General features: G+C 45.2%; 1 protein-coding gene across 1 annotated transcript; it reads right to left on the reverse strand.

Moving 5' to 3' along the window:
* Nucleotides 1-7,183: 7,183 nt before the first annotated feature.
* On the reverse strand, nucleotides 7,184-8,353 carry LOC132445633 (uncharacterized). Its single transcript, XM_060035720.1, has 2 exons — nucleotides 8,148-8,353; nucleotides 7,184-7,767 (listed from the first exon to the last, which is right to left on the reverse strand). The coding sequence occupies exons 1-2, from the start codon at nucleotides 8,313-8,315 to the stop codon at nucleotides 7,249-7,251; spliced, it is 687 nt and encodes a 228-aa protein (XP_059891703.1). The 5' UTR covers nucleotides 8,316-8,353; the 3' UTR covers nucleotides 7,184-7,248.
* Between the last annotated feature and the right edge of the window lie 5,253 nt (nucleotides 8,354-13,606).

Raw genomic sequence — 13,606 nt, forward strand, 5'->3', positions numbered from 1 at the left:
TTTTGCTGCAAAACAAAAACACACAAACAAATCAACACACGTTTCATATCTTTTGTTTAACCCACCCCGAGCTCCACAGAGTCCCACAAGCAGTTCAGGGGACGTGGTTATTGTATTTAGTCGTATTGACTCGTACCTCTGAACAATTTCTGTGGGAACGTTCCTCCGCTCTCTCCCTCCGCGCTCCAGCACACATAATAGAATAGAAGGGAGGCGCAGCGCTGCGGTGGAGAGAAGCTATCTGAAAACAATTAGCATGTATCATTAGGCAGACAGAGAGAAAATCACCTGAAGGAAGAGAGGAAGGGGAGGGTGAGAAGGGAAGGGGGTGTAGGGAATAAAGGGGGGGAGCAAGAGTGGTACAGAGATACAGAGAGAGAGGGAGAGAAGGGGGTGTAGGGAAGAGGGAGAGAAGAGAACGGGGTGTAGGGAAGAGAGGGGGAGAAGGGAAGGGGGGGGGCACCAGTGGTACAAAGACAGAGAGAGGGAGAGAGAGATCTAAAGGAATACAGGGAGAGAAAGAGACGGAGAGAGAGACCTAGAGGAATACAGTGAGAGAAAGAGAGGGAGGGAGAGATCAAAAGGAACAGTCAGAGAGAAGTCAGAGAAGTCGGAGAAAGGACAAAAGACAGAAGCAAAAGGTAGAATAGGCAAGGGTGAAGGAGCTGTGGTTGATGGGGAGATAGTAAAGAATAACTGGAAGGTGTTCCTGTTGGTCTCAAACACAACTACTCTGTGTTTGAGCCCAACAGGAAGGTAGGAGGTAACAGCCCTTAATGTTGGATCCAAGTCTGATGATTCCCTTCTTAATGTGTTGAATTGCTTCTATTCCCCCAAATCATAGTCATTATCATTAAACTTCTGGGAGTTATAAAACCGAGTCTGACAAAGGTTTGCCGTAGTCACGACACAATATTATTTCAGCATTCAAAAATGGTTTTCTAGCTGGAAAAACCAAATTAATTGTATTGTTTTTTCACACATGCTTCACACATACATGCAAGTCCGACTCTTCTCCCGAAATTCTCCCGACGGGGCATATGTGTGAACGACATATCCTGACATTGGTAACCTGAAAACATCCGGGAAAAAAAATACTACCCCTGAGATAGTATTTTAGCCGGCGGAAATGTTAATTCCCGTATGTGTGAATGAGGAGTAGAAAGTCAGCCTTTCGCACCATTTCAGTGGGCGTGTTGATGACGCTTCATTCTGCATTTGCATGTCATTGAGTGGCCCCGTCCAAACGAAGCAGATTTTTTGGTGAAACCACATAAGTCTTGTGCGTTTCGGGCGACCGTCCAGACGGAAACAGGCGAATCCGGTGCCCGGAACCGCACATTCCTGAAACCACCCTTGGAGGTGGTTTCAAATCTATCCGGACCCATGCGATTTCATGTTAGGATTCGTTTGGACACCTGAAATGCAAACAATGACGTCATTAGCCCCCCACCAGCTGGGGGACGTCAGAGTTGCTTTATTTGTATTCTTCTTGTAGCTTTAAATAAAGCCCCTTGATAAATTGAATTTCTAACTGTACATTAAAAAGTATTTCTGCTCAATTTCCTTGTGACTGAATGTTTGTATAGTCAGTCGCGAGGATATTCAGTCATATTCAGTCAAGCGCATACAGCGCACAGGCTGTATGTGCGCAGGCTTGATGCGCTCCACTTTTTTCTGTGGAGAACCAGATGTAGATTATTTACTACAGCGTTTCTGCAGCTCGATGCGGTTTCGCAATGACTGTCTTTACGGAGATATTCCTGAACCGCATAAAACAAAACCGGATTGTTTGCCCGTTTCGGCTCCGTGTGGACGGGTCCTTAATAGTTTCTGAGTGACACCGATGTACGCATATCGGGCATCAAGTGTGAATGACCCTCACGGTCGAACCCCCTGACGAATGTGGAGAAAAGATGTAGGACGTGTGAAAACGGCATAGATTAGGGAGAACTATGATTATTACGCAAAAAAGGAAAGCACACTGTAGCAACAAGATTAGCAACAATAAGACTAAATCATAAAATAAAAGACTAGGAGAAAAAAAAAATTTTAATAGTTTTCAAATGTTAGTTCTCAAAGAATATTGTTTCAATCCACAATAATCCTTAATTTCTCATCTCATTTTCGTCCGCTTATCCGGGGTCGGGTCGCGGGGGGAGCAGCTCAAGCAGCATTAATTTGACATGTCTTATTTAATAAAACCTACTTTTGGTGTAACCAGCCATGTGTAGTGGGAAGAGGTGGCAAAACAAAGGTTTCCTAATAAGGAGTAATGTGGCTAAGAGGGGTTGCCAAGGAGGTGGAATGAGAGTCTACAGCATGGCTGCCAGTGGACCAACTATAGGGTGGCCATAACTATGGAGCCCCTGCCTACTTTTCATGCCTTTGAGCATCGTCCCAGGATTTATTCAGAAATTATGTGTTCTTAGCCAACCTATTGGTTGGCCTTTGCGAATTTGAGGTGGAGCAAATTTATTTTTAAATCCATACCCCAATCAAATAGCCTTACATACACATTTACTCACACACATTCACACACACGCAAATGCACAGGGTAAAAGTTTACTCTTTGCGGGAACTCCATTACATTAAGCTTCATACTCACAGTAACACACACAGACACACAAACTATGATTAATTAGGGCCCTCTAATGGGAGGTGCACCAGGACACGCACCAGTGGAGTGTCAAATGAATACCATTATGAACGGTTATTTCTAGTCGAATTATGAAATTCTGAAGCCTAGATAAATTGGGCCCTGGTGCGCCGCAGTACATACCGTTCTGACCTGACGAATAACTGCAGCTAAGCTTACCTCTAAAGGAATGGGATTTCACCCCCACTACATCCACTGCGTGGTAGTGCCACAGGCAGGGAAATATCTACCCACTACCAGAGAGCTTTTGTCATCAAGACAGCAGGAAATGTAGAAGTATGCACCATGATTTCCTTCCTGACCTTCAAGCAATAAAGACTCCAACGGCACACAAATGGGTATTGTTGTGCATAACACACAAATACACATACACACCTATCTACACACACACACACACACACAACTATCTACGCACACACACACACACGTACACACACCGATCTACACACACAGCTCTTGATCAGCAGGCATTGGGCAAGAGAGAGAAATAATTGGGTCATGCAGGAACATCCTCAGCTCTAGCAATCAACGTGCTTTATTATGGTATTTTGAGCACAAAGTCATTTCCTACTCTGCGTATTCTTTGGGTGTTCATGGCGGCCAAATAGAATTGTTCAAAATGATAGTGCCCCTCTACCCGAGAGAGACAGTGCACTACGCCAGTCCGCAGACGTTATTGAGTGAATTATAAGGTGTCTGATGTAGCATGAAGGGGAGAGGTGTGCGGGAGTTAAGTCGGACTTGGTTAGTGTCAACTATGCATTCTCCTTCAGTTAATCTTCATTTGACCAGACCGTATTTGATCATGCAAAGTGTCTCATGGAATTAAATGTATATTTCTCATTTCGAGAGACTTAAAGGGCAAAAAGGGAGGAGCGAGGCTGAGAGCGAACGAAGCACACAATAGAACAGGAAATATGTGCAGGCCAGCTGAAGAAATCAGAAAAGGCGTTGAACAGCAAATATCGTTATGTCATATTAATACAAACAGCAAATAAAGACGCAAATGTTGTTTAAATACCTTAATTTAATAATTAAAAGATTAATGCTTAAATATATATATTGTATTTCAGACTATTGAGCTGTTTTTAAGCCATGCTGGTATGAAATGTCCTCTATGGGCTGTCAGTCTGAAGAGTGAAGTTATTTACTGTATTGATCCCACAGATAAAAATAAAATCCACATATCCCAGTGTGTGGGTAGGTGTGTAGATGTGCACGTGTAGGATATCCTGGTGGCGTGCCAAAGGGGGTTTCTCCTTTGACACATACTTACACAACATCACACACTCACTTTCACTGTAACGGGGGGGGGTAGGCAGAACCCAAGTGCACAGACTGACAATGGTGACAGGGCAGTCCAAGGGCCCTATCTTGCATCCGGCGCAATTGACTTAAATCACTGGAGCATGTGTCGTTGCTAGTTGGCGCAGAGCGTTCTTTTCCCTCCTGCGCCACACGTCGGTAAATTAGGGAATGATCTTGCGCCCCAAGGTGTGGCTCGGCGAAAGGAGGAGGCGTGTTCTGGCGCAAACGTTCCTGGTGCTATTTTGCAGTTTCAGAAACAACTTGCGCCACAAACCAGGAAATACCTGGTTTAAAGTCAGTGGCGCGTTGTTCAGATGCTATTTTAAGGGCGCCTGCCAGGGGCGTAGCTTGGGCCGGGGCTTCCGGGGGGCCCGGCCGTCGCGGGCCCCCGCCCGACCGTGCCAGGCCCCCCGCCGCCGCCTGACAGTCGACGGTCGCCGCGCTGTGTAAGCAGCGCGGTAGTGATATCTTAAAGTCATTGTAGAAAGGAACTGACTGGGTTTTATAGACTCTCTTCTCTCAGAACATCACAGTCAGGGTGGCTCATATATTTTCTCTTCCTCTTCCTTAATGTATGTAATTTGGTTACAGTAGTGATATTGTGGCCACGAATAAAAAAGTATATACAAACGCACTTAGGCTACTTCATTTATTTTATTTTATTTTCAACATTTACAAAAGAATAGGGCCTGCTGGGAAATCTGTTCGACCAATCAACGCACTACGTTAACGTGCCAGACTGCACGTGCAGTCTGGCACGTTAACGCTAGCCTGGCAGGTTAACGGTAGGATTGTCTTGAGAGTGAGTGAGTGTCTCCAACAGTCATATTGTTAAAGATAAGCCAGTCGTTCCATTGCAATGCTTAGCAAGCTGAAAAGTGGTGCTAAAAAACGGAAAGAAAAGAAAGACCTGGATGCGCGCAATTCAAAATTGCCGAAATTAGACGGATTTATTTTTAAACCAACTCCGGCGGCCACTTCTAGCACTAGCGCCACGAGTGTTAGCAATGTTCAGGAGTCCGACTTGGAGCCTACTGCCACCACCTCAGTGCCCTCTTGCTCCAGCTCCACTGAACCAGAACCATCAACGGGTCAGCCCGAGACCTCCCTCCATCCCAAAGGTTTGGAATGCAACGTTACCAGTGCTGCTACTGCTGGTGTTCGGTCGACCGATAGGGGACTCTATGGTGCTCAGGAGGTCCCGGACACTCCCGTCAGGAGCTATGTTGTAGCCACGGGTTCATGCAAGCCCTGCGGACCATTCCCTAGAGACGCAACGCAAGGAAACAGGTCTTTTTCTGAGTTGTATTATACAACTACAACGAGGGCAGGTATCAAACTTCCACGTTCATGGCTGTGTTATTCGCCCATCTTGGACCGAGCATATTGTGAACCCTGCTGGTTGTTTGCAGACAGAAGTGCACCTTTTTACAATGATGCATGGGCCAGAGGTGTGCGAGACTGGAAACATTTGAGCGATAGAATAGAGTCACACGCTAAATCTGATGTGCATGTTAACGCATGTAAATGCTATGATCAATGGAAGAGAAACGGGAGGATTGATCAACAAATGGAGAGGGAAGCAAGGAATGCTGCTAATTTCTGGAGGCAAGTGCTACACCGCATTGTTAATGTGACCATCACTCTGGCTACTTGCAACATGCCTTTCAGAGGGCATAGGGAGACATACGGTGATCCAAATAGTGGAAACTTTCTGAGTCTAATAGAACTGTTGGCACTTTATGACCCAGTGTTAAAAGAGCTAGTTGAGCGACCACAAGGGTCTGTTAAATATCTCAGTCCTACCATACAAAATGAGATAATTCAATTAACAGCCAAACAAGTGCAGACCATTATAAAAAACGAAATTAAGAGTGCTCCGTTTTTTTCCATAATTATGGATACGACCCAGGATATTTCTAAGAAAGATCAATGTAGCCATGTATATAGATACGTCTTCATTGAGAGGAATGACGATATCTCTACAGATATTTTGATTAGGGAGGCCTTTTTGGGGTTTGAAGAAACCCTGGAAACCTCAGCTGCTGCATTGGAAACGAAAATAGTCGACAACATTACAAGCAATGGGTTTGACCTGTCAAAGTGTCGAGGACAAGGATACGATGGCGCTGCTAATATGAGCGGTGTCTATTCGGGCGTCCAGGCACGTATAAAGGAGATGGAGCCACTTGCAAAATACGTGCATTGCGCCGCGCATAACCTCAATTTGGCACTTAATGACTCCGTTAAGGACATTACTGAAATTTTTCAGTAAGAGCATTAAGAGATGGTCACTCCTGTCGGACTCTGAGGTAACCCTGAAGCGTCTTTGCCCCACACGATGGTCCTCAAGGTATGACGCTCTCAACTCTCTGAGGTATCGATATGTGGATGTTTTGAAAGCTCTAGCCAAAATCGCCTTGGTGGATGAAAAGAAGGATGTGCGGGACGAGGCCTCAGCTTTAAAGGCAAAGTTAGAAAATTTCAGTTTTGTGCTACTCGTTGTTCAACAAGCAAAAGTACTTGAACACCTTCATGTGGTGTCACAGATGTTGCAACGAAAAGACGCGGACATTCAAAAGGCTGTTTGCCTCATTCAAAATGCTGTCCAGGGCCTGACCACCTACAGAGAGGACTTCACCGAGGTCAAAAGGAGCGCTCAAGCCGTTGCGCAAAAGTGGGGAGTACGATGTGAGTTCACCCAAGTTCGAGCAAGGAGAGTGAGACGGCATTACGATGAGCTCTGCGAGGATGAGAGGCTCAGTGACCCTGAAAGTAACTTCAGGGTCAATGTATTTAATGCCAGCCTGGACATTATTATCAACCAGCTACTGCAGAGGTTCGTTTCCCTGCGTGAAACCAGTGCACTTTTCCAGGCTATCCAACCCTCAGAACTGAATAGTGCCCCCGATGATGCCCTGTATGAGCACGCACAGCGCCTTGCTGATCACTACAACAGGGACTTAAGCCCGGGTTTCCCGAGCCAACTCATTGCCTTCAGAGCTTGTTTTAAGGCTGAATTTGCAAAAGGACCATCAATTAAGGATATGGCTAAAATGCTCATTGTCGATCACAGCTCTTTGGCAGCATCATTCAGTGATGTTTGCACAGCGTTTTTTCTGTACCTCACCATACCCGTGACTGTAGCCACGGCAGAGCGGTCATTTTCGAAGCTGAAATTGATAAAGACTTACCTAAGGAGCACCATGGCCAGTGGCGGCTGGTGCTAAAAAAATCTGGGGGGGCGCACTGGCGGGCGGGGATTACAACACAACAATAAACTACTTGAACATAAATTTTGCTCTCCTCTCCTTCAGGCCAGCAAATTTTTCAATGACTTTCTGATTGAAATCTGTCATTTCACAAACAAGTCTCTTTTCCATGGAGAGCATGGCCAGCCTCTCCTGGGTCATGGTGTTTCTGAGGAAGGTTTTCACTCTTTTCAAGGTTGAGAAGCACCTCTCTGCTTCAGCTGTGGTCATGGGTGTGGTGATGAGGATCTTTAAGAGAGTGACAGTTTCTGAAAAGACATCTTCAAGATTGTTTTCCATGAACAGCTGGAACAGGTCCACTGCACCACAACAGGCTCTGAACTCTACTTTGCTGTAGATGAGACTGAGCTCTGTCTTCAGTTTGCTTCCATTCAGCATTTTGTAGGCCTTCAGCGTGCTTTGTAGTGTCTCTTCAGGAAATGCCCCCTGATGGTCCTCAAACCTGTCCCCCTGCAGCAAGGTTGCACAGACAAGATGGTCGGTGAAGGAGAAGCGCTCCCTGGTGTGTCCCAGAATGGTGTTGCAGATCTACAGAGAGAAGAATACAAAAATATAGAGAAAAAAATAGATGTCTCTTTAACAAAAATTTTTTTTTTGCATTTGCTCCTCAGACAGTACACTGTTGGCTATATTTTGTGTACATATAGTTATGGCTCCCCTGGACCTATTTATTGCATATTTCAGCTTTTTTTATTGCTATTACTTATGTATTGGTGATAGTACTACTTTAAACAAATAGTTTAATTGTGATTAGGTGATAGGCTACATCTCTGCAACATGAGGCTACATCTCTGCAACATGACAATGACATATTTTAAATTGTATTTCAAAACACATTTCTCCTCTAACAAACATTACAACCTCAAATGAAACATGGACTACGACAGATTTCTACAACATAAACTCACCTCTTCTGCAACATTTTGACGATCCTCTGAACTGAGTACCCGACGCCTCTTTGCTGTCAGAGAACCACTGCTTTGCTCACCCATGGAATGGCGAGAATTTCTGTGTGAGAAGTCATAATAATAATCAAAAAGGGGAAAAGAGATAATGTTGAAAAATGTGATGATCATATTACTGATAGGAATACTTATTACCTGATGATTTGTATGTCCTGTTTAAACTGCTGGATGCTCCCTTTGATGTGGACTGCATCTATGTTCTTCTTCTGGAGCTTGGCATAGAGGAGGTCCACATGTGGCATGATGTGGTGAAAAAGTTCCAGAAAGAACTTAAAATCCTGATGTTCCAGCAGCATGGCCATGCCTCCTGCCTCTCTCATGGTTTTGGGGTCAAAGTCACCCGAGTCGCGTATGTTCTCAAAACACTGAATGAGATCCTGTCTGTGCTCAAACACAGTGTTGACGGCTCGGCTGTGAAATTTCCATCGGACATTGCTGGATGTTGGCAGTCTATGGGCCACCATTTTAGCAAGAACAGCTGTACGCTTGGGTGATCTGGAAAAAAAGCTGGCAAATCCACCCAGGTCAGAAAAAAAAATTCTCACCTTGGAAATGTGAGAGGTGGCCTGTTGCATGATCAGGTTGAGTTGGTGTGCATAGCAGTGGATATAGTGGGCATTTGGGTACTCATCTTTGATTTTCCTCTGAACACCTGCATTGGCACCCCTCATCACACTGGCTCCATCATATGCCTGGCAGATTAGCTTGCTTTTCTGATCCTCAGGAATGATGGCAGCAAGACGCTCTTTTAATGCAGTAGCAATGGACTCAGAAGTAGATGACTGCAGAGGAATGAACTCAAAAAATCTTTCCTGCACACTGTGTTTGTCATCAATGTAGCGTAGTACAAGCACAAGTTGGGTCTGTGTTGAAATATCTGTTGTCTCATCTGCCTGGATTGATACAAAAACACTCTTTCTTTAATTATTTGCTCCCTTGCAACAGACAACATACAATCCAGGAGCTCATTTTGGACAGTTTTTGAAGTACCCTTAAAAACAGTGGCAGTCTCAAGGTGCTGTTTCAAAGCTCCATCCAGAGAGGCAACAAAATCCACCAGCCCACGAAATATCCCGGGGTTGACAGAGCTCTCACTCTCATCATGGCCACGTTAAGCCAATTCAAAGGCCCCACAAAATTTCACACAGTCTATTATCCTGGACAGTATGTGACGATTTTTTGTCACCTCTTCATTGTGCCTTCTAATGCCAACTCTGTAGCCCTCATCTAATTGTTCAGCAATGCTTACTCGGCCAAAAAACTGTAGCTTCATGCTGTTGTCAAGGTGGCTACGGCTACTTTCATGCCGTTTGCATTTTTCAGAGAGATGTTTCAGGTCTTTGACCCCAGTTGTTGTCCACAGAGCTTCAGTGCCACTGCCAACACTTTGAAAAAGCAAGCATGGAAAGCAATAGAGAGCATTGCTAACTCCACATCCAGCTAGCCAACTGTGTTTGGTGTAACACAAACGAGAGAAGCCTCTAGTGTAACTCCTTCCCCTGTCACTTGCCTGCTGCTGGATTTGTATATCAGGCTGCTCCGGTCCAAGCTCCTTTATTCTTTTTTTTTCCTCCACCGAACGCCTCGAGAAAGGATTACTGCGTAACGAAACAACCGAATTTTCGTTTGCTGTCGCCATGTCTCCTCTTGTCTTCTCGTTGTTGTTTTTTTCTGTCTGCTCCGTGTGCGCGTGGGCGTGTCTGTCGCTCTTTGAGTGACAGGCACGACAGGTATCATGAATCAATCAGACTGGATGAAAAATGAGCCCAAGCACGCTGATTGGCCAGGGGCGCAGAGAGCTGCGCCCGGAGAAGAATCTTGAAGTGACCAATTAGAGACCAGCATGAAGTCACATGGAAGCCAAAAGTTTAAGAGGCCACATACACACTCATTTGGCCGGCGCCCCTCGCTATTGAAATGCATGAAACAACCCAGAATAAACCCAATATTGAATGGAAAGGCATACAAATTTAAAAGTAAAACCCAATGTATGAGTGAACACTGAACAGACGTGGTAATTACTTTTTATTATGTAATTTATGTTTACTGTGTCTATACTTTTTTCCCGAAATTTTGATGGGGGCGGCGCCCTAGCGCCCCCTATTGACCGGCCGCCACTGACCATGGCACAGGAGCGATTGAGTGGATTGGCCATACTCTCCATCGAGAATGAAAGAGCTAGAAAATTGGATTTCACCGCCATCATCAACGAGTTCGCTGAACAGAAGGCACGCAGAGTTAACTTCTGAACGGGTAAGAGCAGTTGTTATTTTATTATTGGTTATGGCCGCTGTGCCGTAGGAGTATATTACCACCATTGGCCATCTTGATTAGGCCATAGCTGTGCTGTTTGTGAAATGTTGTTTGGTCAGCTGAATGGATTATTTATGTTTTGTTTTTGATAGTAGGCAGTGTGTTGCAAATACGGTGTACGTGTTTCTAATAATGTTTCCGCGATTTTGACGTGTGATCTAGGGATGTCTTTGTCCATGGTTCTGATGATGATTTTGCGTTCTCTCGTTGTGGCGGCTGTAGACCCGGCCCAAGCTACGCCCCTGGCAGGCGCCCTTAAAATAGCATCTGAACAACGCGCCACTGACTTTAAACCAGGTATTTCCTGGTTTGTGGCGCAAGTTGTTTCTGAAACTGCAAAATAGCACCAGGAACGTTTGCGCCAGAACACGCCTCCTCCTTTCGCTGTGTGTGTGTGTGTGTGTGTGTGTGTGTGTGTGTGTGTGTGTGTGTGTGTGTGTGTGTGTGGGGGGGGCCCAGCACGATCTTGCCCCGAGGCCAAGCACAACTATGCTACGCCACTGGCGCCTGCATAATGTTGCTTGTGCACCTCGCGCATACACTTTGCTTCCCTCATCTACCTAGCCACACATTCTTGGGAAAGAACAGCTGATACAGCGGTAATAAGTTGTACCTTCAAATCAATGCATCTGCCAACACCGTACAGCAAACACATTTCCTTGACAGACATTGTGTACAGGCCCATACATTTTAGGATTGATGAGTATTTGATCGTAAGAAAACATTGTTTTACCGCGAGTGAGTGTTAAAAGAATGAATGAATGCGGGCGCGTGTGTGTTACACATCTCCCACCGCTGTGCGTCCATCTGTTTAAACACACGCAAACTGAACACGTAACGCATAATACAGTCCATGGCAATGTATATTAATGGGGGGGGACATGCATATTAGGAACACATGTCGATAACGATAATGCATACAATACTGATAAACAATGTTTATAATGTATTGCGTATATCATTAAATAGAACCACATTAAATAGGACTCAGTATTGGACGTTTTGGAAGAAATCCTTATTCCATGTGTGAATTAGGCCATATTATTTGGCCATAAACAGCCATTTGAAGTTTGAAATTCATGTGCATCTGTCTCATCGGAGACTGCAGATGCACTGTCAAAATATCAACTCGTCAGATTCAAATGCGCTCATGGCTCTTAAAGGGGATGGGAGCTGGCACTCTCATTGGTTTATTGCACGTTACGCCCAAACCACAACTACGGGTAATCAGGCTACTTCAGACCAACCCTTTATGGATTTGCGCCGGGCGCAAGAGTCATTTTTCGCACCGGTAAACTGGCGACATCGCAATAGAACGGCCCACAAAGCTACTTGCGCTTGGCGCTTCTCACTTGCGTTTCAGACTGCTAAAATAGGGCCCCAAATGTTTTATTGGTCGCACAGATGATCAGGGTCGGGCAGGCAGAGTGAACGGGGACAAGCAAGAGTTCGGGAACCGGCAGGCAATCAGGGAGACTGGGGGGTACGGTCGGCGGGCGGGTAGTCGGGCAGGCGAGGGGTCGATATCAGGAGGGCAGACAGGCAGGCAGGCGAGGAGCCGGAAACCGGGGAGCAGACAGGCCGGCGGGGACTCGACAACAGGCGGGTGGTCAGACAGGCGAGGGTTCGGTAACAGGCAGGATCAGCGATGGAGAAACGTTTCTGGAGTCGCGGGAAAGCTCCGAGTATCGAGAGACGATCAGGCAGAGACTGAGTGGAGAGAGAGGATTTATATAGAGGGAGTGGAGGTGGTTGGGTTAATTAGGGTGGCAGGCAGGTGAATGGGAAAACCAGGGGCGGACCATGACACACACACACACACACACACACACGGCCCTGGCCAGGGGAACATGTGTAGGCGATGAATGGCTGAGCAGCCTCTTGTGAGTGCAACAACGCTCACTATTCAACTGGAGGATTTTTGAGCTTCATATCAGGAAAGAGTTGGAGGAGCAAACCTCCTCAAGGATACTGACAGGTAGATTGTGGACATTGAGATCAAACACAAAATAAGTTACAAATTACACATTGAAAGTAAACAATTCACTACTCGTTTCATTAATGATGATAACATATTTTGTATGTGAATGAAACAGATTAATATTTAAATAACAAATAGTGGACAAACAACAAGTCAGTCACCAAAGTTAGAAGAAATATGATATTGATTCCACGTGGTTTTGTGTGTCAACACATCAGCGGTAGAGATTGGACGTATCCAGAGTGTGTTCTGCTGTGTGGAATAGTAACACAACAGGACACTGTCCATTCTAGACTCCATTACCATTGATGCCCCTGTTGTGTCTGTCAGCCTATGATTAAAGTGTTCACACCGGGCCACAAACATTGATTTCTCGCTCCCTCCATGTTAACGGCGTTTCCCCCAGTGCTGATTTTAAATCCATGCTAGGTTGAGAGAGATGGGGGCTGGATGGGGGCTGGATGGGAACTGGACAGACACTGTAACAATCACCCTGATTCTTGCAAGTAGATTATCACTTCTTTGTTCGGAAACTACATAATATACTTAAGTTACGTATGTAAACTCATTTTTACTCCCAAAAACCACCAATCAATCACATTCCCATCAGCAATCAAGTATATTCCAAAGAAAACAACCTATAAACAAACTGTTTCTCAAAAGTTGTTACATTAATTTGATAATTGCATCAGTAACTTCAAACCAAACACAGCTTTCATGCACCATAAGTTTTTCCCCCTTTACCCTTCCCAAGTCTCACAAAGTCTAGCACCCAAAACCCAAAAAGTCCAAAGTCCAAAAACACCAAAAAGTATTCCACCAAAAACACAAAAAAAATAGACCACCAGCAATGCATTGCACAAAAACAGTAGAAAAATGGAGGGATCTCACCGGCAAGGCAGGCTCAAACATCGCGGATAGTGTGTCCTTCTCTTCTTCTCCTTCTTCCTTTAATTTCCGGCAGGCTGTATGCCTTTGCGGCACATTGCTGCCATCCACAGGACAAAAAAATCAAAACAAAAACAAAATTCCAAACCGCAATCAGTCCATTTTTATCTGTCGAGTGGCCGCCATAAATTCCAGCACAGCTTTTACAATCCCCGCTGGT

The sequence above is a fragment of the Gadus macrocephalus genome, chromosome 17 (genome assembly GCF_031168955.1).
Source record: "Gadus macrocephalus chromosome 17, ASM3116895v1".
NCBI classification, from domain to species: Eukaryota; Metazoa; Chordata; class Actinopteri; order Gadiformes; family Gadidae; genus Gadus; species Gadus macrocephalus.

Excerpts from the sequence above, each read along its gene's own strand:
- LOC132445633 (XM_060035720.1), bottom strand. The coding sequence starts at position 8,315 with ATGATCATCACATTTTTCAACATTATCTCTTTTCCCCTTTTTGATTAT. Across the intron at positions 7,768-8,147 it reads GTCAAAATGTTGCAGAAGAG|ATCTGCAACACCATTCTGGG; the intron begins GTGAGTTTATGT and ends TTCTCTCTGTAG.